The 22,804-nt window shown below is 40.4% G+C and overlaps 4 protein-coding genes across 4 annotated transcripts; 1 reads left to right on the top strand and 3 right to left on the bottom strand.

The window, feature by feature from the left end:
- Window positions 1-131: 131 nt before the first annotated feature.
- On the bottom strand, window positions 132-3,269 carry LOC135617429 (uncharacterized). The gene is made up of 4 exons (XM_065117616.1): window positions 3,039-3,269; window positions 848-965; window positions 539-770; window positions 132-416 (listed from the first exon to the last, which is right to left on the bottom strand). The coding sequence occupies exons 1-4, from the start codon at window positions 3,188-3,190 to the stop codon at window positions 388-390; spliced, it is 531 nt and encodes a 176-aa protein (XP_064973688.1). The 5' UTR covers window positions 3,191-3,269; the 3' UTR covers window positions 132-387.
- A 1,130-nt stretch (window positions 3,270-4,399) lies between these two features.
- Window positions 4,400-11,063, bottom strand: LOC135617427 (uncharacterized). Its single transcript, XM_065117612.1, has 6 exons — window positions 10,704-11,063; window positions 10,236-10,378; window positions 9,616-9,759; window positions 5,955-6,140; window positions 5,543-5,667; window positions 4,400-4,765 (listed from the first exon to the last, which is right to left on the bottom strand). Exons 1-6 carry the CDS (start codon window positions 10,906-10,908, stop codon window positions 4,540-4,542), a joined length of 1,029 nt encoding a protein of 342 aa, XP_064973684.1. The 5' UTR covers window positions 10,909-11,063; the 3' UTR covers window positions 4,400-4,539.
- Window positions 11,064-12,261: 1,198 nt separating this feature from the next.
- LOC103981271 (protein NSP-INTERACTING KINASE 1) lies at window positions 12,262-17,952 on the bottom strand. The gene is made up of 11 exons (XM_009397940.3): window positions 17,396-17,952; window positions 17,165-17,297; window positions 16,991-17,062; window positions 16,769-16,912; window positions 16,571-16,642; window positions 16,425-16,484; window positions 15,662-15,759; window positions 14,258-14,407; window positions 13,786-14,127; window positions 12,872-13,251; window positions 12,262-12,781 (listed from the first exon to the last, which is right to left on the bottom strand). Exons 1-11 carry the CDS (start codon window positions 17,496-17,498, stop codon window positions 12,470-12,472), a joined length of 1,866 nt encoding a protein of 621 aa, XP_009396215.2. The 5' UTR covers window positions 17,499-17,952; the 3' UTR covers window positions 12,262-12,469.
- Window positions 17,953-20,183: 2,231 nt separating this feature from the next.
- On the top strand, window positions 20,184-21,887 carry LOC135616167 (aspartic proteinase nepenthesin-1-like). The gene has a single exon (XM_065115352.1). It carries the CDS (start codon window positions 20,509-20,511, stop codon window positions 21,769-21,771), a length of 1,263 nt encoding a protein of 420 aa, XP_064971424.1. The 5' UTR covers window positions 20,184-20,508; the 3' UTR covers window positions 21,772-21,887.
- Window positions 21,888-22,804: the final 917 nt, after the last annotated feature.

The following is a 22,804-nucleotide window of genomic DNA, read 5'->3' as shown; positions in this document are numbered from 1 at the left end:
CAACAGCCGACACACAACAAACAAAAATTGATGGATCACAAAACGATAGAGTCGGCTGATCTGATCGGAGCTCAACAACATTTGCATAAGACTGCTGTTGGATCATGCTTTGAATATCAATCCCAACATGATAAAACCCAAAAGTGCCATCATTAGACATTAACAGCCATGTCCAGACACAAATTTCTGCAACCACAGTATGTCCAGCAAAGAAAATTGTACTCTTACCATTCGACAAAAAAAGAATACCCTATTGGCAAAAGCAAGAAAGTAGAGAGAACAGTCACAAGCACACGGCAGAGCAGCAATTTCGGTGAAAAATATAGCAGCAACATCTCCTTGATGACCACAAACAGCCTTCCCATCTCCTTCCTTTCGACGCAATATCTAAGCTTTTACCCGTACCACAAATGAACCTGTTGTCGGTCAAAAACCAAAAAGAAACATCTCTTGTGATGACATGGGGCTAGCTTATCACCTGGAATATAACCTACGGGAAATGCTTTATCTTACAAAAAAATAAAAAAAAGAGACTTACATGCAGGAAGGTTGGATATATCGGCGGAAACGGCACAGGGAATTCCCAAATTCGATAGGGCTCCCCTTATGATTCCACATGGGAAATATAGATGCATGCTTGTGGCCTCAGCAGCTTTGTTTTCGGGTGTCACAACTGAAGAGTCCTGAGATGCTTCACTGATATCCAATGATGGATCAATTGATACACGCGTAAGCCAACGGAATCTATTATCTTGCAGCACAAAGGTTCCCTGCACAATGTCAATATGATGTTATTAAATTACAAAAGAGACGTTTCCCAGGTTCTTAATCTTCCTTAATATATTACTCTGTGGTTGGTCTTCAGGTTATCAATCTGCTTCTTGAACAGCTCCGACCAGAAATCCTTGCATATAAATTTGATTGCCTCTAGATGATCGCTGAATCGAGGGCGCTCCACAGTGTACCTACACAAAGACAATGAGTGCACAGTAGAACATGAAACCCCTCGGGCTGAAATGTACCACATGAAAAATCAGAACATCAATGTCAGAATTAGAATAGCAAAAACCTTTATTTCATGGTACTATCTCAATCAATACAAAATCCCATGCTAACTAGAAACAATGATGGCTTGCAAAAATCATTGCTTTGATGTACAGTGAGTTACTGTTGTCATATGGTATTGAATTGAAGGTATATTCCATGCTTATGATGTTCGGACAACCTTGGATAAGCAAATTGTTTATCAATTTACAAGGACCTTGTGTCGTACTGGACTGACCAACACATATATTGCCAGCATGTTACCAGCATAGAGTATGTTGCCCATAATCAAATCATGGCCGCATAAATATGCAGTAGAGTCAATTCTAGCACAGTTAACAAATTACCATGCTTGTATGGAGTATATTCACCGTGTATATGATTCAAGTAACAATTAATCAAAAGTCATGCAAGTACCTTGGTCATGTGTGTTCAGGCCAAACATGAGACTCTGCAATTCATACTCAATTAGCTGACTAAACCAAGGTTATAAAGCTAGGTTTTAGCACTTGGATGTTAGCTCAATCAACGCAAGTACAAAGAAGTTCTAACTTCTAACTTAATTATCAGAAATATAGTCTTAATCAATCATGGTTCACATTATTTAGGAATTCATATGATCTTCTGGCACTGCTGCTTAAATTGGCAGCAAAGGCCCTGCCACCATGAGTTTATTCGGATGAGAAACCACTAGTTTACTGTGTAACTTACTTGCACTACTATGGATGACTTGAAGTTAAAGAGTGACTTAATGTAGCACGAACCCTATTATGAAACAGCGATCTCACGTACGATTTCTGCAACTTGGCTGGGATCCCATCTATTGTCTCTTATTTCTTACCATCTTCACCTTTAGCAATAAGCTGTTCCCAATATATTTTAAATCAGTTCAATCGAAGTTTATTTCTTCATATTAAATAAATTTTTACTTGATAAGACTTGTCAAAAATAAGTTCTAGTCTGACAGATTGGGACCTCACTCAGTGATCTCCAGACAATGATAATATCTTACTGAAAACACGCATGGGATGTTCATAGCCGAGTGATGTACATTATTGGGATGTTCACATGTAGTGGTTCGTTGGCGATGAATGCGGAAACACACTTCAAAATTTTCAAGAATTCAACCCATTAAGTGCACACACAAATTTCCAACATAAAAAAATTCTCGCTAGGCACATGATTAAGATGGATTTATCTCCAAGATAACACTCAAACCTGTAAACTAACAAGGGCATCCAGCTGCAGCTTAAACCGAAAGAAAATAAATTCTAGAAAATGGTTATCTAGCAATAGAACATTTCTATTATATCAAAAGACAAGCTACTAAGGATAGTCTTGGACTCTACTCTTTGCTATGACCATCAGAAATATAAAGATGAAAGTTCACAAAATTATAATGCAGGGATGCTGAGAATGTGCACTGGCAACAATCGCAATCGATGGCCAGGTTTGGAACAAATAGAATAATCATCAACCGTAACTCAATCTAATACGGAAGATATTAAATTATCCGTTCCCCACAAAGTGGGATCTCCGTCCCATTTCCCTATTTCTGGTTTCTATAGTTTCGTTCTAAACTGACAAAAAAGACTAACACGAATAATCCTCAATTGGGATCTACAGTCAAAAGGAAGCAATAAGGGCCAATAAGAACCATCATAGTAAATTTCTAAATATTCCCAACAAATCCAAATCAGGCCCAGTTGCAAATGCAGCGGAATCTAGAATCCATGCTACAGATCCTCGGGTGGTTAACCATCAAGGCTACAGCTTCCAGTCAAATTCCAAATGCCAATTTTATCCCATACTTGCTTGAATTGCAACTATCTCAACGATCTTCCTGAAAAGAACGTTCTCGAACCCTAGTTTGCGGTGAAGTTTTACCCGATCAATACAAGACTAACAGGGCCAGGAAGCCCGCGCATGAAAAGATCTGAAGAGAGAGAATGGGATGCAGGCAGAAGAGAAAGGGGGGAAAGGCGGAGGGCAACCTCTCGATGAGCTGGTGGCCGACCTGGTACCCGATCGCCTCGATCCGGCGGGCGGCGAGCTCCGGCTTGGTGGCGTAGAACCGCTTGCAGTAAGCCGACACCATCTCGATGATCACGCCGTCGATGCAGCTCTCTGCCACCTCCCTTCCCATCCTCCGCCCTCCTCTCTCTTTCTCCCCTTCTTCGCCTTTTATCCCCTCTCTCTAATTTCTCCTCTGTGATGAGGATCGCTGGCGAGAACCATTTTCAACTGTGCCCTTTGCCCCATACTAAGCGGGAGCTTCCAATGAGACAATGACACGTGTAGACGTTCGCACTTAATCGTTCTCTTTATATATATATATATATATATATATATATATATATATATATATATATATATATATATGTTATTGAACCACACTATAAGCGATATCATAATATATCTTTTGGGTTATCATTGTTCATAGGCTACTATAATATTATATTTTTTAAACTTGTAACGAGTTTGATCCAAGTTAGGAGTTCGTTTAGATTATTTATAGTGTTTTTCTTGTGATGATCAAAACACTGGAAAAATATATTTGTAATAGAACAAAACACTATAACAGATGAAAGTTGTTCATATTTGCTTGCTACCTACCTATAGTTAAAACCGACAAGAGTATATCACAGAAAAAGAAAAAGAGAAATAATAACATTACTCGAAGGAGGAGGGAGAAGAATGCCAGCACTCACTCACCTTTTAGACTGGTTAAAATCTTATCTTGTTCGATGATGATAGGAAACAGAACAATACAATCGGATTGGAGAATCTGGTTCTATTGAATGCTGGTTTGAGGTAATCCCTGTAGAGCAACTGGAACTGTTTGGCACATCATGGGACAGACTGATGCAGAGAGCAGTTGGTACATTACTCACACAAACTAATGCAACAACATTGTCTTCTCGAACACAGAAATCTATGCTTTGTTAAAACTGAAATAGGAAAAAAGAAATAAAGAACTTTAGCTTTGAAGAATAACCTGAAAATATCTGATTTGTTTGCTAAATAAGATATTAGAATCACAAGCAAAGGTGCTCCGATTCTCATCAAAATCACCTATTTTGCATGTACCGCCTTCCTTCCAGGTACTTTGTATGGCGGCACCTTGTGCTCACAAACCACCAGGAAATGAGAGATTACTCATTTAGATACTTCCAAAACGAGAGGAAGAAAGAACAACATGGAAAAGAAACTAATAGAACATCAACACACACAAGCATAATTGCACAAGACAATCTCATAAAAATGTTGCTCATGGGCACATGCTGGTCATCCAATGTGCAAACATGTAAAGCAGGAACATTGGGCACAAGACAATCTTATAATGCACTTGCTGTACGACTCAAATTTAATAATTTATATTGAAGATAGAAGGCCAAATATGGGCTGTCCATCAATATGTAAATCGTTATCTCATTAAAGCAACTAATGACAAATTACAAAGTCTGACCCACCCATCAACCAATTTCTCGTGTCTTAAGATGAGTATTTTGATATGAGCTTGTCGACATGAACGATTATATCATCAATCTTCGGCCGCACTGCTGGTTGAGGCTGTAACATCCATACTATAAACTGATGAAGACTCTCGGGGTAAGGAGGATCCGGCCCAGATGGCCATTTTATCTGTGCATTCATAACAGCTAACTGTAGGCTCCCTCCTGATTCACCAATTGCATATTCAAATGGCGATGCTCCATACCTGTCAAAAACCAATAGAAGATATCAACGATTTTAAATAACAGTAAGAAGAAATGATTTTCTCTCGATCAGTGGAATTTTGTGCATAGAATTTCATTTCCCTTAAAGAACATGCATACATGGTTTGGCAAAGGTTTGAATATTTGCACCATGAGACTTACTAGGCAAAGCCACACAGAACATACATAGATCTTCTGATAGGGAAACACTCAGCAACAGTTTACTTGGGAGTCCTTCACAGGAACTAGTAAATCAACTCTACCATCGTATGCTTCTCAAAAACAATCAGGCTTCAACAAACTACAACTCACAAGACTTCTCTCGTATTCAATTCCCTATATATGGGAAAATAAGTAAAAAAGAAACTAGGACCAAAGAAAAAGCCACTTGACTATACATAAGACCTAATACGATACAAATTCTAGCCATCAACAATTCTAGAATCGATATTAACTTAGACCTCAGAATCAAGGTTTGTAAGAAATTACAACTAGGACTTGACATTAACTTTGATCCGTGTCTGATACATACCCAGCAATCATATTCCGAAATACAGTACTATTTTCATGATATGAATTTGATAATCTTCTTTGGTACAAATATCAGTACTGAGGCAATTTTCATAGGCAAAAATCAGAAGTTAGAACAAATACCATGTGAATCACAAAAAAAGGTATGGGATGTTACCTAACACAAATTAAAGAGAAGCATTGCATGGTGATCAACAAGACAAGTACACAATGTCCAAACATAGCAAGGAAAGGTATAAAATTCTCACATTATTGCATATAAAGTACATCCGAGAGACCATATATCAGTCCTCTCATCAATATCAGCATAACTCGGACAGTCCCACAATTCAGGAGCTCGAAAAGGTGCAGAGCAGTGCTCGCTAGCCCAATCCTATGCAATAATTCATCGAATGAGTTAATAACATGTCTAAGACTTCATCAGTTCATGGAACAGCAGTTTTTTTTACGTTAAAGAAATTAATTTAGTAGAAGTTGGAAGTCAGAAGGTCGTAAAACTGCAATCCAGTGCATGAGGCTCCTGTTAATGCAAGGTCTAGGGAGTGATGGTTTCTTTTTTCCATTTTGGACACTTCATTGTTTAGTTTTGATTTACATACAAAAAACATGAATATTTTTAATAAACCAATATTATTCTATAGTAAAAAGATTGACTAATACCTGTAGCTGTAATGCCTCTGACCTTGAACGGATTTCTTTTCTTGCAGGGCGAGCGCTTCCAAAATCCATTAAAATAGCACCAGGTGGTTGTCCCTTCCTATGTGTAATGAGTACATTTCCAGGTTTCACATCATTATGAGCATACGGAGGATCAAAGCTGTGCATGTGCTTAAGACCAGCACAAAGCTGTATATAAACAAAAAGTAGCATGTCATTCTAGAACACATACATGTTCAGAAAGTTAAATCACTAAAAATGTCCTTGAATGGAAGAACAGAAAATGATGCAGGCATGTTCAGATGACAGCTACCTTAAATAAGTACTTCAAATGAACCTATACCAGTACATTCACTACAACAGAAAGTCATAATTTTTATAAAGATAAATCAGTAACGATTCTCTTATCATGAATCTCTTGTATATTTTTACTTAATAGGAATGACCTCTTTACTATTTCTAGCATCTGATTGAGCTGAATCTCAACTCAGAACAGGTTGTCACAAATTTGTCAAGTAGATGCTACAAAGCTTCATCAAGAATGATACTCCAGTCAAAGGCATTTGTTGCATCATGCTCCACTTGACATGATTATAATAATCAAATGTCAAGTGAGTGTTAAAATGAATAACAACAGGAAATCAGATGGTAATGCAGATAACTGAAGGCTGAGTTCCAGCAGTGACACTAGATTGTACTTCGGAACTAGGAAGAAAGAAACAACTATCAACTATTGCAAGCAAATTTATCAGCTTCAACAACTACTAAATGCTTTCGGACTATATATAAAGAGGATAACAAGTGCAGGAGAAAAAAACTGAAGTCATATCTAGGTAGAGCTAATCGGTGGGTGCATGAAAATAACTGAAAAAACATTATGAGCAAGACAGAAAAATCTGAATCAGAGCAGCAAAGAAAGACGAGACATTTTCAGACACAGTACCCATTGCTTTCAAGCTGATGATTACAATGAAACATGTCCATCATGATCAATCCTTTGTCTTTGACAATAAATTGGCATGACTGATAAGAACATCCTTTATCAAGCAGATTAAAGAATTTTCATTACTCTATTGTCGTCTCATAATGTATATTCCATGGCATTCCATAAAAGATCATAATATTGAACACCATAAAACTTATGTTACCTTCATAGTTTTATTGTTTTCATCTTTATAGCATCAAAAAATTGCAGAGCATTATAAAATTGCTGACAGAACTCCTAATGTAATCACATCAAATATTTAAGTTAGGAATTGATTTTCTTTCCTTACTTGTTATTATAATTTAAGGAAATCTTAATCTACTTCCTTGTTTGTTGATATGAATTAAGAAAATAACTAGTAAGTATTCCAAATATGATGATATCATATTTGTTAGTATATTAAATGAAAATAATTTATATTAAATAAATACGAAAATTAAAATTTATTTCCCTTAATAGAGGCTCACCTCCTCCTATTTAAAGGGAGAGATTTCTCTCCTTCGTTCCTCACCTAGTCGAGCCTGACAGCGAGAGGAACGAGGAGTTACACCCTGTTGACAAGAGAACGAGGAGTTACACCCTGTTGACAAGAGGTAGGTTTCCCTACCTTTCTTAAATTTAAAAGTTTTAGTTTTTATTTTGATTCTTTGAATGTTGAAAGCTTGTAGTTTGAAAAATGTTTATCAATTCTTTAAATGTTAAATTTTTTTTATTATTACATTAAAGTAATCGCTTGTATAATGTTGACCCATGATTAAGTTTTTATTGTAGATTTAAAGATGTTAAAAATTTATATGTTTTATCTGATATTTCCTGATATTATTGTTTATCCTTAATCTTATCTGGATTAAAATATTATTAGATTAAAATATGTTATCTAAAATCTTTTGTGATATTTATTAATTTGAAATTTAAAATATGCTATTCTGAATGATTTAGAATTTGACTAGAATATGTTGAAATTTTATATGTATTGAAAGCATGATTTTTATGTGAATTTAGAAGGTTATTTCATTATATTAAAGTTTATGTCTTTTAATGTATTATGATTTCCATTCAAATTAGAATGTTATTTCCTTGTTTTAAAGCTTATCTCCTTGTCTATCATTCAATACGTTATTATGTTTTTTTGTTTATATTGCTAATGAATATATGTTGCGGTATGAAATTATATATTATTTGAATTGAAATTGCTCATAGGCCAGGCCTAACCCATAGGTCAGGCCACAGCCTATTGGTTAGGCCTAATCAGATTAGGCCCAGCTCGTAGGCCAGGCCCAACCCACGGATCAGGCCTTGGGCCCGTAGGCTAACCCAGCCTAACCATCATGGGCGGTCACATGCGATGTACATGACCAGTCCATGGGCCAAGGCTGGGCCAGCTTTGTGTGATGCATGCCCAGTCATGTATAATGCACATGACTAGTAGATGAGCTGGCTTAATCTAGCTCAATATTATTGTTGGATTTGAGCCCAAGTATTGATTGAACTAAACTAAGCTTGATTAGTCTAGATCAATTCAGGGTGATTCCAAATTGATTGACTTATTCAAGTTAGTTTAACCTAAATTGAACATAATCTAATTCAAATTATACTAGTCTAGGGTGATTCCAGACCAGTTAAATAAGGATTAGAGATCGGTTCAGTTAGGTCCTAGTAAATTGAGTTCAATTGGATCAATTGAACTAGAGTTCAAGTCAATTGAGGGCTAATTTATATTATTTGGTATTGATGATATTTGAAAGAAATGTTTAAATGTGTTATTTCATCCCTATATGGACATCACTAGTGTGAGATTATGTTATTTCCCTGCCAAGGGCAGGTAGGGCGATTCCCTTCGGGGATTAGCGGGCCGTCAGACGTGGCGGCTGGACGGTTCCTCCATCCGCTGTTGGGAGGAACGTGTCCCCACTTTGGCGGGTGTGGGACACCACTCCATCCGCTGTTGGGAGTGTGATATGAGTTTGCCTCCATCCGCTGTTGGGAGAACACAAACTCATCCCGTAGGGTAAAGCCTCTCCATCCGCTGTTGGGGGAGTGCTCCTTCGGGTATTTGATATACGCCAATGGGATGATTGATTGAATTTTTATCATGTATATATTTTGAGTTGACTTTTGGGGTTCCTACTCAGCGTTGCTAAATTTTCTTTGTTTTTGATTTTCAGAGCAGCCTCCCCCTAGTACTAAATCGGATTCTAGTGGAGAGCGGACCTTCCTCTACCGCTAGGTAGAGCTACTTGGATGATTCTTGAAGTTAACATCACCATGTTTATTTTTCTATTTATGATTCGATGAATAAATGGATTGTAATAAATGAATTGTAATAAATGTTTATGAATGATGAATAAAGTGATATTTATCTATTTGGCCTAAATGTGTGAAAAAAAAAAATCCAGGATGTGACACCTAAGCATGACAAGGCGACAGCCCCTGTTTGTATATTGTCTCCACTTGGAAATGGAAGTGGCATACCATCTGAACTCATTATGAGCTAAATCATTATAGATATAATACAGAAGGAGCAAACTAATAAACCTAGCACCTTAGAGTTTACTAAGAAAATGTCTGACAAAAAGAAATTAAATAATGAAATTGCAAATCAGTTCTTATAAATTATTAACCTCCACATGGTACGTAAATTCAGAACCACAGAATCTAATACAAGAAGAAATAATGTACCTGTCTAAAAATCTGAAGAACAGTAGTTGTTGTAAAAAATTCCTTCTTTGATTGCATGACTTTGGCTATGTCAAGTAAAGTTCCATCTAGATGAACTGGGAACAATAAGTAAGCTTCATGTTTCCGTGATCCGTCTTGCGTGCCCTATGCACAAATATAAGATAAGTCAATCGGCTCATTTGATGGAAGATTCCAGCATAAATGTAAACAAATACATGTAATCGTCTTTGAGACAAGTTGTCCTTCTTAGTGTTTCACTACCAAAATTCAAGTAATTGTCTCGTATCACTATCGTATGACAATAAAATATACATCTAGTGCTAGGGACTTGTTCACACTTGAAGAGTTTGGCAAGCGTGTGAAGTTTCATTCTAAACCATATTTCACATAATCGCAGTTCTGGTAATGCAATACGTAGTACATGGTGTATCAGTATGATGCTAGAAATTGATTAGATGATCTATAAACCAAAAAGTTTATTTCAATGTAGAAATACGTTCATCCACAGAACAAAATCAATATAATTCGTCCGTGGTATTAAGATAATTTGCAGATCTAGCTAGAGTAACAACACCAGATGCTGCAAACGAGGCAGTTCGACCTAAATACAACTGAAGTACCTTGACAGGAATGACTACATGATCGAGGAGGGGAAGCAAATTAGGATGATTGAACAGGGAGGAGACACGGATCTCCTGCTTAACCAACTCCAACTGCTCCTCTGTTTGTATGATGACTTTCTTCATCGCATATGTTCCATGATCTGAAGAGAAGTAAGAATCAAAATAGAATCAGCCCATACTGTGTTCGCCATCAAGACCTTTCGGCGCTAGGAATTGGAGCGGTAGTAAAGCAATTCAAAGAAGCTTGGAAAAGGTTGTTTCCAAAGCATTTGATCAGCCATCGTGCGCCTTACATAATATTCCGGACGACAAACGAAACGGCAACGCAATTCATCAATACAGATCCAAGGAACGATTGTGACAGGCGAATCTAATGGAACTCAAGATCAATTGGGCGGAATCCAAATCAACATTGGAAAATTTGACAAAAACAAGAGCAGTCCGATCGGATCTAGAGTGGGAGACCTGAGATGTGGGAGGGATCGATGGACTTGTTGCGGGCGAGGCCAGCGGCGCCATCGGCGACGACCTCTTTAACGAGGAAGACGTAGGCGAAGCCGCCCTCGCCGAGCTGCCTGACGATCCGGAAGCGGTTCTCGTTGATCCAAACGTCTCCGCCCCCGTTGACGGCGTCATAGAAGGCGTTCAGACCCGAGAAGGAGCATCCCATGTTGGTGTCGCTCACCTCCTCCTTCCCCTCTCCCTCCCACTTTCTTTCTTTCTCTCTTTTCCTATGGTTTATGAATCTTCGTGTCGGTCGCCTTCCTATTATTGCTCCTCAAGGAGAGGGCATCGTTTCTCCCTCCCTCGCTCTCTCTCTCTCTCTCTCTCTCTCACTCACTGTCTCTCAAACATGCAATCCTACCAAAAAAAAAAGAATTAACTGTTTTACTCTGTGGAATCAGATTTGTCCTAAAATGTTTCTTGTTTCTTAAAAATCATTAGAAATAATGTATATGTCATGAAATTTGGATATATATATATATATATATATATGTCTGAATATATATATAATAAATAATAATCTCTGTGTTATTAATCTAATGAGGCCTCCTCGGTTGGGCCTCAAATGGTGGAATGTGATACAACAGAATGCACATACATACAACCTTTGGCGTAAACAACCCCACCATGATGTCTCGACTATTCGATATCCAACTTGATGTCATGTGAAACGGCTCGGCTCATGTGATTCTCGAGGTGTTGACTTATCAGCTGATCATCGTCCAACGAAGCCTACCAAATTCGCAAGTCAAACTTTCAGCGCTAACATTGAAACTGATAAGTAGATGAGATTTCCCTAACTGTTGAGGAAATCTCTCTACTCTGTTGAGGGAAATCCTCTAACCCGTTGAGGAAACTTCTCCTTCTAACCTGTATATAAAGACGGAGGATATGTCAATAACATTCAACTTCTTCTTCTACAACTCATTTATCTCTTTATTTTAACAGAAACATCGGACGGACTAAGGAGTAGCGAAATCTTCCGATTCTGGCTTCGTTGGCGATCGAGATTGATGCGACTGCTTAGCTGCTGCAGTTTGGACCAATACACCATCCATCTATGCTACTCGACTTGTGGTGTTTAGCTACACAGATACGTGGCTAAGAAACATTCAATCTACTGAGATTGAATTCCTATGCTTCTTCTGTTGCTCGATTCTCTTGTTTTGATGCTGTAGCCAAATGAGAGACGGGACAAATCGGTGTGTACACCGCAGCAGCTTATTTGGGGATTTGTTTCTGTTTCGTTTTACCTTTCTCTAGAACAGAATCAACATAGAGTTATTTGCTTTCCTTTCAAAAAAGAAAAATGCATTGAGATCTCAGTATCTGTCTCTTAAGTTCCAGCATGAATGAGCATATCGAACCTATATCATCACTGATTGCAACCCAGCTTTGTGCCGTCGACGATGCTGTACGCCTATCTTGGTGGGCGTCAAACAAACATCAGCTCATTTGGCGAGCTTCAGATCTCGGAAGAGAATTAATTGTAGACTCCATGTTCGAGCTTGTGCATGATCACATCTACGTTTAGCAGTTTCCATTTCATGATTGAATTAAATCACTTTGATACACACGTTTAGAACTCAGCCAAGAACCAATACACCCATCACAAATTAATCACCTCTCTCTCTCTCTCTCTCTCTCTCTCTATATATATATATATATATCCTGTACAAATTCCTCATATACCAAGCTAAAGATATTTGATCTTCTTCATAATTCGGTCACCTTGGTCCCGAGAGCTCCATCGCTTCCACCAGCAACGAGTCATCAGTGAGATCAGAGTATCGTTCCGAGGAGAACTCCGGCACCCTAAACTTATGAACCTCTGTCCTCTGAGACGCTTCCCATCTCTCCGCAAGGCCATCACCTTCAAGCATGCGAATCACCTCAGACATTTTGGGCCTGTGTCCCGGGACATACTGAGTGCACAAGAGCGCAACTTGGACCATCTCTTCCAGCTCTATCCTGTCGTAGTTCTTCAGGTCCTTGTCGACAAGCACATCGAGCTTCTTTTCTTGGTGCATCTTCCTCACCTGATTGAATAACCAACAAGAAACATCCTAGTAAATGACAAGAACCATGTACGAAGAAAGCATGTCATTTGACCTCCGTGTTGTGCATACCCAGTCAAGCATGGCACCCTTCTGTTTTGCCGCTTTTCCATATTCCAGAGCTCTCAAGCCAGTAATCAGTTCGAGAAGAAGAATTCCGAATCCGAAAACATCAGTTTTATCGGAAGACTGCCCCGTTGAGAGATACTCGGGAGCTATATGTCCCACGGTTCCCCTCACAGCAGTAGTCACATGTGTATCCCTGTGATCTAGAAGTTTTGCTAGCCCAAAGTCTCCTACAACAGCCTCACAGTAGTCATCCAGCAATATGTTAGCGGCCTTTACATCTCTGTGAATGATCTTGGGATCACACTGTTCATGTAGGTACAGTAATCCCCTTGCAGCTCCCAAGGCTATTCTTTTCCTGGTACTCCAATCTAATGCTGGTATTTCTGCACACAATGTGGAAAATAAAAAAGATTCAGTCTCTTATCATGTGTTCAGCATGCCAAAGCCTCTATGCTACTAGAAAAGATCAATGATATCATTGTCAAACTCCGAAGAGCCTTCTGAATCATTTTATGTGATTGTATCCAGAAATAGTAAGATAGCTGTGTGACCTCATATTTTGTTTAGAACCTCTATATTCATACAATTTTTGCTGCAGAATACAAATGCCTACCAAGCTCATATAACCATAGTAAATTTGAAGTAACATAATTTAGTTAAATGATTGAATAGCTGTCTATATTCCTATTTATCCATACTAAAACCACCAAAAAGGGTGTGATATTATCTACATCTATAACATCTAATCTTGCTTCGTGGTTAATTAGTTTGTACACAAGCAACAGAAAATTTTACATCACATCTCAAATTCCTAAAATAATTTATTCCCCAAAAAACTGGCTTTGTGTGCTGCACACAAATTACCATGGCATAATGCATATAGTTTTCATCTTCAAGAAGAAAACCTAAATTATCACCTCTGAGTCGAGAAGCAACACTTCCATTTGACATGTATGGGTAAACCAGAAGCCTTTCTGTGGCAGTCATGCAGAATCCACACAGCCTAAGAAGGTGTCTGTGCAGAGCTAAGCTTATCATTTCAACTTCAGTTTTGAACTGGATCTCTCCGCCCGCTACATTCCCATCCTTCAGTCTTTTAACAGCTACCAGGGTTCCATCTTGTAGCTGACCCTTGTAGACATTTCCAAAGCCACCTTTGCCAAGCAGGTTTTTACTGCTAAAGTTGTTTGTAGCAACCTGAAGCTCCCTGAACTGGAATCTTCTCAGGTTACCGAGGCAGACTTCTTCCTTATGTTGGTCTGAAAAATGATATGGTGGTTACGACAAGTAAATGATCAAAGATAACACAAACTCACCGATGATGCAGGTATTGGTTTATAAGCCAGAGAACACGATGTTGTCTTTAAATTTCACTGCATAGTTACTTACCATTGACATCAAAGAAAATTTGTTGGTTGTGCCTTCGACTGCACCATATAAACAGCCCAACCACAAGACCAAGGAGACATATGCTTCCGAGGCTGGATGCAAGGGCGAGAGCTAGCTTGTGTCTTTTGGGCCTTCGAGACATTGGAGCACCTTAAGAGAACAAAAAACAATAGTCAGGATTCAGGAAAGGAGGTTTGCAAAATAAAATGAACCATGACATGAACCTAAAGGCTTGTTAGTTTCTTTGTCAATTCTATTTGCTCAGCAAACGAACAGGCATACAGAATTTGGTTATCTGAAACTCATTATTTCACAGTTGAAGAATACCCCATATGCTCTTTTCATGCAACAGGATGCTCTTCTTTTGCAATTTCCTTTTATTTTCAATGCAATCACAAGCTGCAGCGAACTAAACAATGTCAGTGAGTTAGCTACAGTTTGAATTTCCAGGCTGGTTTTCTGCCAAAAAAAAAGGTCCGGGCCATGAGTCTAAAAGCAAAATTAGTTCTTGAATTAGAAGGATGGAGGACAAATGGAATTCAAAAAATCACTAGTTAATGAATTAGTCTGTCTTTTGTTGAGCAAAATAAATCCATCTTGTAAACATTCCTGGTGAACATTATACATCCTAGAATGCAGGAGAGTAAATCCTAAAAATATGATTTCAAGAATTACTGAAAGATAAAATACTCTTTCATTTCAGCAAGTTAAGGGAAATTGGGAAGGATGGCAACAAGTACTCTTTCATTACAGCCGTAAATAATTACCGAAGGAATAATTTTGTTTAGTATAAAAAGATGGAGGCACCATAAGTCAGAAGCAGTTGAACCGTGACTGTCTTTTCTATCAGTTATGCAGATTCAGAAACAAATGAATTGGAGGTTGATCCAGCAGATTAAAAAATTCATGAATCATAGCAGATGATTCAGAAGGAAAAAATGTTAGTTTTCCGAAGCCTGCTTTTGATCTCTTGTAAGTTGAGATTGGTTCTCCTGTCAAGTTCCTGTAGCAATATAGATGGTTTCCGTGTAGGCTTATTGTAAAGATCAAGCTACTGGAGATGACCAAGAAAGCTGGAGTTCAGGGGAGAACATTTAGTGATATGGAGCAGGAAAAATGGACGAATGCCATCTGGACTCTGGTATTTAGAGTCATCGAACAAACACTCGGAGCTATCGAGCTTCTTTGGCCAAGACCACTATAGGAGAATGATGAAGCAAACCCCTTTTACACATGAACAGCATAAATGAATATGTTGCAAAAAGTCATATGCCTATCTATGGTCATGACAATATCTGTTTATGCTTCAACATAGTAACACAAATTGGTCGCTGATAAAAAATAACTAGAATTAGATTGAGAAGCTGTAGAACTTTTAGATGGAAATTTTCGTGCAACTCGTACCCTGAGTATCATTTATATTGAAGGTACTTGGCATAGGCATCATCCCATAGCATTGGTGCTCCAAGTCAGTTGGGCATATCAAAGGATTTCCAACAATGCTGCAGGGAATGCAAAAAAGAATGTGTTAATATTAGATTATGCATCGTGGAACAAAGAAAAAGGAGAACTTTCGGAGCAGAGCATAGCATAGCATACTAATGATACCGGTAACTTATAAGCTGCACAAACATGTAGATCAATCTTAGGCCTAACAGGGGCAAAAAAAAATGATCATCTCTGCCTCTTTATGTACAAATAGTAAAAGATATGAAAAATATAGAATTCGGTGACAATTTGTCACTTCAAAAATTAATGTCCAAGTTTTCGAAGTTGCACCAATTCAATCGAGTTGAATCATGGTCCATAAGGAAGATTGAAGTTATCATAAAGAAATGATCCTCTGCCTCTTTATATACATAAAAATATTGATTAATTAAAAGGGTATGAGAAATCTAAGATTTACAGACAATTCTTCGCTTCAGAAATAAATGAACAAGGCTTTGAAATGGCATCCAAACAAATTGAGTCGAAGGAAGATTGGATTTTTTCCATCGGCTACAGCTAACAAGTCTTTAAATCGACTGCTTCTACAGTTTTTGTGGCAAATGGCAGTACGAATCAGAGAAAAAGTAATCGAGATTGAACTTTCAGAAGATACAATGAATTACTAGGTCAAAATTTAAATGCATAAAAAAGCAGTGCAGCAGAAATGGAAGAGACTTACTTGAATGCTTTCGGTGGAGACTTTGGGATAGGGCCACTCAAATTATTGTACGAAAGGTCCCTGAAACATAAATGCCACGAGATGCCTTCTTTGGTTATAAGCATCCATCGAAGAAACCATCTCCTCAAAGCATGCAACAGACTTACATGAAAATGAGCGGAGTGATGTCGATCAACGGCAGAGGAAATGACCCGGAAAGACTGTTGTTGTTGAGCCTCCTTCACAGTAACCGAATGCGAAACAACAAGAGTTGGTAACCCAGTGATTCGAAAGCATAGGATTTCTACTAGGCTACCTTTCTACCTTGTAAAGATTCAACTTTGTTTACGGTTCTGCACACTTACAGGTACTGGAGGCCTTTCAAGTTGCTCAACGAAGCAGGGATCCGACCAGAGAATTTGTTGTTAGAGAGATCGAGGGTGTGAAGCTTGGACAGCTTCCCGATTTCTGGAGGTACCGGTCCTGATATGTTGTTGTTCTGCAGCAGCCTGCACAAAGACAGCAAGCTTAGGAGAAAGAGGGATCCAAGTTTGGTCGACGAATCCCAGCCATCATAAGCAACTTACACGATTTCAAGATTTGTCAGGTTTCCTATGCTTGGAGAAAGTGTACCGGATAGATCCTGGCCTGGAGTGCCTCTGTTAAAATAGCTCTCGAGCGTTATACCCTTGTCAAAGATGGCAAGAAAGAAGAGATGGTAGGAAAGCATCTGATGTCGACAAGCTCGTTGTGAAACTTACAGCCCAACGACCAGGTTCTCAGATGAGCATGTGATCATAGTCCAGCTGCATGGATCAACAGAGTCCTTGTCCCAGTTCTCAAGAACACTATGAGGATCCACAAGAGAAGCTTTGATGCCCATTAGAGCTTGCACTAAAACAGAGCACAACACATCAAATGGGAAAAAGGGAACGATCGATTCAGTCCGGTGAAAACAAAACGGAGGCAACAACATGTCATTTACGCAGTACCTTCGTAGTTGACACCTTTAGGGGAGAGCACCGCGGTCGCTGCAGCCCAGGACCAGAAGAACATCATCCAAAAGACCAAATCTTTACACATTTTTCCTTGCATTGAACTCACAGGCTATGAAGAACAGGTAGGAGGAGTCTTTTAACAAGACGATGGGTTAGAAGGCTTGCACACACAGAGAGAGAGAAAGAGAGAGAGAGAGAGGGAGAGAATAGCTGAACGGAGAGTCAGGACGTCACATCATCGATGGGTTTCTTCATTGCATTGCCTCCCTTCTGATTGATAGCTGGCCCTTTTACAGTCAGAAGAACGAGGCAGCTTTGTTGCATGCGTTCCTTATGTCAGGCGCCATGACAACGTATCAACAAGGAAGCCTTGATGCCTCCATACAAGAAAGCGGGTGGGAGACTGCAACTTGGTCTTGTTGGAATGGGTAGAGGATGGACAGGTGCAGAGAAAAATGACATTTTTGAGGAGTGCAAGTGGAACGGAGTATGATGCTTCAAAAAGGTGAGTAGTTCACTTGTTGGATTTTATGACAGATTAGAGAAGGCTGTTATTGTCGAATCAAGTAAGATGTGAATCGATCGATTTTAGATAACATTAAAGCAAGATGAAAAGGACAGGAGGAGTGTAATGACCTGCTTCATCACTTTTTTTATCGGAGAATGAAAAAGGCATCCGAAGGGTGGGGTGGGGTGGGGTGGGGTGCGGTGCGCGACAGAAATGCTTTTCACCGCACAGCTATCTATCCATCTATCTATCTATCTATCTATCTCAATATCATAGCAATGCGATCAAAGGCATCTCTCGTGCGACAATCTTCCGTCGAGCACGAGACACCTCAACAGCCGAAGAGACGGGATCTCGAGGAGCCAAGAAAAGAACATCCATCCATCCATCCATCCATCCATCCATCCATCCGCTCTCGATGGAACACAGGGGATGATGATGCGTGGGGAGAAGGAAAAGAGTGACGGGAGATGGTGTTGCTTGTTGCGCCATGGGAATCCAACGTCCGCCCGGGTCGGCCACTCTCGTCGGTCACTACTGTTGCAGAGTGGGGCCAGGAGGTGGCGCGGCCTCGATGTTCGTGGCGAGCAACAGGTGTTTGTTGGATTGCCTTGGCCTTTAAAGCGCGGAAGTGTGCGGAGGAGTACGACGCATAGGGTGGCATCGCTGGGAAGGATACTCCATGCCCAGGTGGTCCTCCACCTCACCACAAAATTACCACCAGTCACGGCATCAATTTGATTCAGAGCGGTAAAAATAAAGCAGCAGCAGCAGCAGTGGGTATTCAAAAGCAAAAGCTGCCACATCCCTTTCTTTTTTTTAGGCCTTCCGACGTGTACGGCCGTGGTTTTCCCATAAAAAGATATTCCACTTTTTATTATTATTATTTTTACAAATAATATCTTTAATTTAAATATATATATATATATTCATATCAAATAATTTATAATGCATCATGAGTCTTTTTTGTATCATTTACGGTGTTGATTTATAGTGTTTTTATTATGATGATATACCAAAGCACTACTACAACAACAAGTAAAAATAATATAGTCAGTTTTTTTAGGAATAATTTAAATATTTTTTGAATTAAGATACATTATTATTTAGAAAACACCAAAAGGAAACGTGTTTTTAAAAAAAGAAAAAAAAAAGGTGATATTTTCTGGAGAATTGGCACGTAATCTTTAATATTAGTGCTCGACTTGATTCACACACGATCCGGTTAAGCCACGATAAACCCTCGAGTACTCATCAGAAGATCGCAGATCTCTTGCAGCACTGAAGCACATGTGAAACAGAAGCATGTTATCGGCAGCACCAACATGCGGACAAAACATCGCCATCGACGATGAGATCTTTGTTGGATACGAAATAAACACTCGATATAAATGATGAGTCATCTATCAACTCGACGACTTTTGTTTCCTGTTAATTAAGCCGGCACCTCCTGACTTGGGACCGACCCAATCTGCTTGCAGCCTTCATAGCCATCTCCGGTGGACTCGGGCAACGTAAGATCCCACCACCGCCTGGGAATCAAAGAATCGATCACCAGGAAAGTCAACTCTCGTATTCTCCCGCAAGCAAAAAAAGATAATTCGTTTCTTCTAAAGGAGATTCACATTCTTGTGGTATAAAGTTGATGATAAAGTTTTATACTAGAAAAGCTATCTTTTGAGACTATAAATTTAGATTGACGAGGTGGCAAGGTTTTGCTGTCTTACCAGTGTTTGCTTTCCTTCACCATCTTCACAAAAGAACGATAGGCCACCTACCTCTTTCTCAAAGTAATAACACTGCCACTATGAACGAACGAGAGGCAACTGTTGGCCCTTCGACTTGTGGAGAATCATCCTTCTCTACTTTTAAACAGGAAAGGTCGCCTCAATCTCTTTTTGCTAATGGAGGACTCGCAAAGATTGCTTTGACAGACAGTGCGCGTTACCACCAAAAACATCTGACACCTAATGATGATCTTTCCGCCTTCTGATGAGGTGCTCGAATCGAAAAAGCACCGATGCTGATCATGTTCCTGCAGGTGATCCGATAGGTTAGTGCATGAAACCTAAGGATCCTTAGCGATAGAGAGAGAGAGAGTGTGTGATTATTAGACATGATTCCTCCGTTCCTAATGCATTATCGGAGTATGTCACTCTGGCCATTTTGTTCTCTCGGCCAAGATCAACCTGTCGACAACAGTTGAAACAAGTATACTACAAATATTAGGGCCTGCGATCGTTGTGTTCGAGAGGACTTCCAGTGTCTTTTATATCGCCAATGCAACCTATTAAAAGTATATTTTCGAATTTAGCTTGGTGGTAGTCTCATCGCTTCCTAAAACCAAGTTGCGGTTTCCAAGGTCGTTGTCTGCGTTCTGTTCTTGCGGCTCACAGGTCCTGTCTCCCAACTTTGGATTGCGCGCAAATAAGGAACACCAAAACTGATCCAACTCCTCTTACCAAGTGGGCTGAAAGCTGATGAGCTAAAGTTGGCAATTCTCTGTTACGGCAAACATAAACTCTCTTTCAAATCTCTATTTTGATCTCATCCGCCGTATACATCATATACACGTAGATGCTCGATCGTCTCTCTCTTCATGGCGTACTTCCCGTTGTTAGCTCTCATGGCACTATCCTCCTTGCTTCGATCGACCACCCCTGCACCTGCCGGACTTCAACTCGGTCTCACCCACGTGGACGCCGGCAGCCCTTTCACGTTCACGGAGCGCGTCCGGCGTGCCGCGCAAAGAAGCAGGCACCGGAGGGAGGTCCTCGAAGCCAGGCTGGCCAACTCCTCCGGCGACATCCAAGTCCCGATCACGTCGTCGAAGTTCGAGTACAAGCTGGAATTCGCCATCGGCACACCGGAGCTCAACGTTACCGCCATACTCGACACCGGCAGCGAACTGGTATGGACGCAGTGCCGACCCTGCGACCCATGCGTGCAGCAGAGCACCCCCGTTTATGACCCCTCCGATTCATCCTCCTTCTCCAGGCTTCCTTGCACCAGTCCCTTGTACGATTACCAAGTCTTCAAGCGCTTCGATCCACCAACGTGCCACTATGCCTACGGCTATGGCTCGGGGGCCACTCAGGGCGTTCTGGCCATGGAGACGTTCACATTTGGCACGAAATCTGTGTCCAACGTTACCTTCGGCTGCAGCAGGCAAAGCAAAGGCAACTTCGCTGGAACGTCCGGCATCGTTGGGTTTGGCCGAGGAAATCTGTCGCTGATATCGCAACTCGGTTTCCGCAAATTCTCTTACTGCCTCACTTCATTCAACAGTTCAAGCAGCAGCCATCTTCGGCTTGGGTCTCTTGCGACCCTGAATGGTACCGCAGGTAAAGTTCAATCCACGCCTTTCCTGGATGACACCAATCTATACCGCGTCTCTTTACGAGGGATATCGCTGGGTGAGGCCCTCTTGCCAATTCCGAACGCCACCTTTGAGTACAGAAGAGACGAGCTTAGTGGTACGGTGATAGACTCCGGCACGGGCCAGACGCAGTTGCCCAAGCCCGTGTACGAGATCGTCAAGCAAAACATCAAGTCTCGCGTTGGCCTACCCGTGGTTGACCTGTCGTCGACCATCGGGCTTGACCTCTGCTTCTCAGTCTCGTCATGGCCGCCGCCGCCGGTGCCGGACATGACGTTCCACTTTGACAATGCCGATATGACGATACCGCCGGCGAACTACATGTACCCCGACCAAAACGCCGGCGCGTTCTGCTTAGTGATGCAGAGGTCCGAAAGCAACTTGACGATCGTCGGCAACTACCAGCAGCAGAACATGCATGTAGTCTACGATGTTGCAGGAAGAACGCTGTCCTTCATGCCAGCCCGATGTGAAGACTTGTAAATCATGGCTTTTCAAGTATGCCTCATCGTGAAAGAAATTTGAAATAGTGAAGATTTCGTTCTTGTCAATGTAACACATGTTATGAGGATGACATCATTAGCAAGCGCTCAAATTCACCGTCCGAGTTCTGTATATTTTTCTTGTCTGTTTCCGAAGCGCCGCTGCGATTCCCCAAGAGATTTCGGACGAGTCTCTTGATGTGTCAATAACGAAAAGGTGGTGAGCGAAGCAGCAGGAGTCGTTGTCGGGGACGGAGAGGCGGTGGTCGACGGAGAAGGATCTCATGGTGGAGGCGCGCCGTTGTCTGCCTCCTCAGTTAGCTGCTTTGAGACCGTGCAAGGAGAAACATAATTCTATTATTGGATCACAGAGCATTGCCTTTCCAGGGTTAATTTTCTAGCTGACTTGAAGGCTTGACGCCATCTTTTTCTCTCTAAAAGAACAACAAAAACACCATATAAATTATGACAGCCGCTAAGAGAGGAGTGGCATTTGTATCGGTCGATGGATTAGGAGACGTACGATCCCCTCGGTGAAACTACAAGGCTCCTCCTCCCAAGCGGCAAATACTCCCGACTCGGATGCTACAACTTCAGCTGGCGCCGATGGTCTCACGGACCTCATCGAAGCAGGCTTGGGTTGTCGGAGCAACACCGTGCGACTCTCTATACTGGGCTATGATCAAAGGATGTTATATATATATATATATATATATATATATATATATATATATATATATAAGAAAAGCTGAATTTTAATGACCGGTGCTTTGGATTGATTCAAGCAAGAGAAGTCATGCTGGAAAAACTTGAGTCCATGGTTCAGCTGAGTAAATAGTTGAGGGCTCATTTGTGAGCCACAGAAATGTGAAAGCAAAATTCCTTTCTGGTAGCTGATAACAGAGAGATTTTATCTGATAAAAGAGAGATATTCTCAACTGCATAGCAGATGAGATTTCCTCAACTGCATGAGGAAATCTTTCTGCTCAGTTAAAGAAATATCCTCTTTCACTATATATAAATAGACTGACTTC

This window comes from Musa acuminata, chromosome BXJ2-7 (assembly GCF_036884655.1).
Source record: "Musa acuminata AAA Group cultivar baxijiao chromosome BXJ2-7, Cavendish_Baxijiao_AAA, whole genome shotgun sequence".
Taxonomy (NCBI): Eukaryota; Viridiplantae; Streptophyta; class Magnoliopsida; order Zingiberales; family Musaceae; genus Musa; species Musa acuminata.
The sequence above is the reverse complement of the archived record's forward strand: the minus strand, read 5'-3'. Positions and strand labels throughout refer to the sequence as shown.

Coding starts and splice junctions, on each gene's coding strand:
- LOC135616167 (XM_065115352.1), top strand. CDS start 20,509: ATGGCGTACTTCCCGTTGTTAGCTCTCATGGCACTATCCTCCTTGCTT.
- LOC135617427 (XM_065117612.1), bottom strand. CDS start 10,908: ATGGGATGCTCCTTCTCGGGTCTGAACGCCTTCTATGACGCCGTCAAC. Junction 10,379..10,703: donor CGATCCCTCCCACATCTCAG/GTCTCCCACTCT, acceptor ACTTCTCTTCAG/ATCATGGAACATATGCGATG. Junction 4,766..5,542: donor TGTACTTTATATGCAATAAT/GTGAGAATTTTA, acceptor GGTTTTTGACAG/GTATGGAGCATCGCCATTTG.
- LOC135617429 (XM_065117616.1), bottom strand. CDS start 3,190: ATGGGAAGGGAGGTGGCAGAGAGCTGCATCGACGGCGTGATCATCGAG. Junction 966..3,038: donor GGCCACCAGCTCATCGAGAG/GTTGCCCTCCGC, acceptor GTCTTTGTGTAG/GTACACTGTGGAGCGCCCTC. Junction 417..538: donor TATATCCAACCTTCCTGCAT/GTAAGTCTCTTT, acceptor GACCGACAACAG/GTTCATTTGTGGTACGGGTA.
- LOC103981271 (XM_009397940.3), bottom strand. CDS start 17,498: ATGCAAGGAAAAATGTGTAAAGATTTGGTCTTTTGGATGATGTTCTTC. Junction 16,913..16,990: donor CTGACAAATCTTGAAATCGT/GTAAGTTGCTTA, acceptor GTCTTTGTGCAG/GCTGCTGCAGAACAACAACA. Junction 16,643..16,768: donor TTGAAAGGCCTCCAGTACCT/GTAAGTGTGCAG, acceptor GTTACTGTGAAG/GAGGCTCAACAACAACAGTC.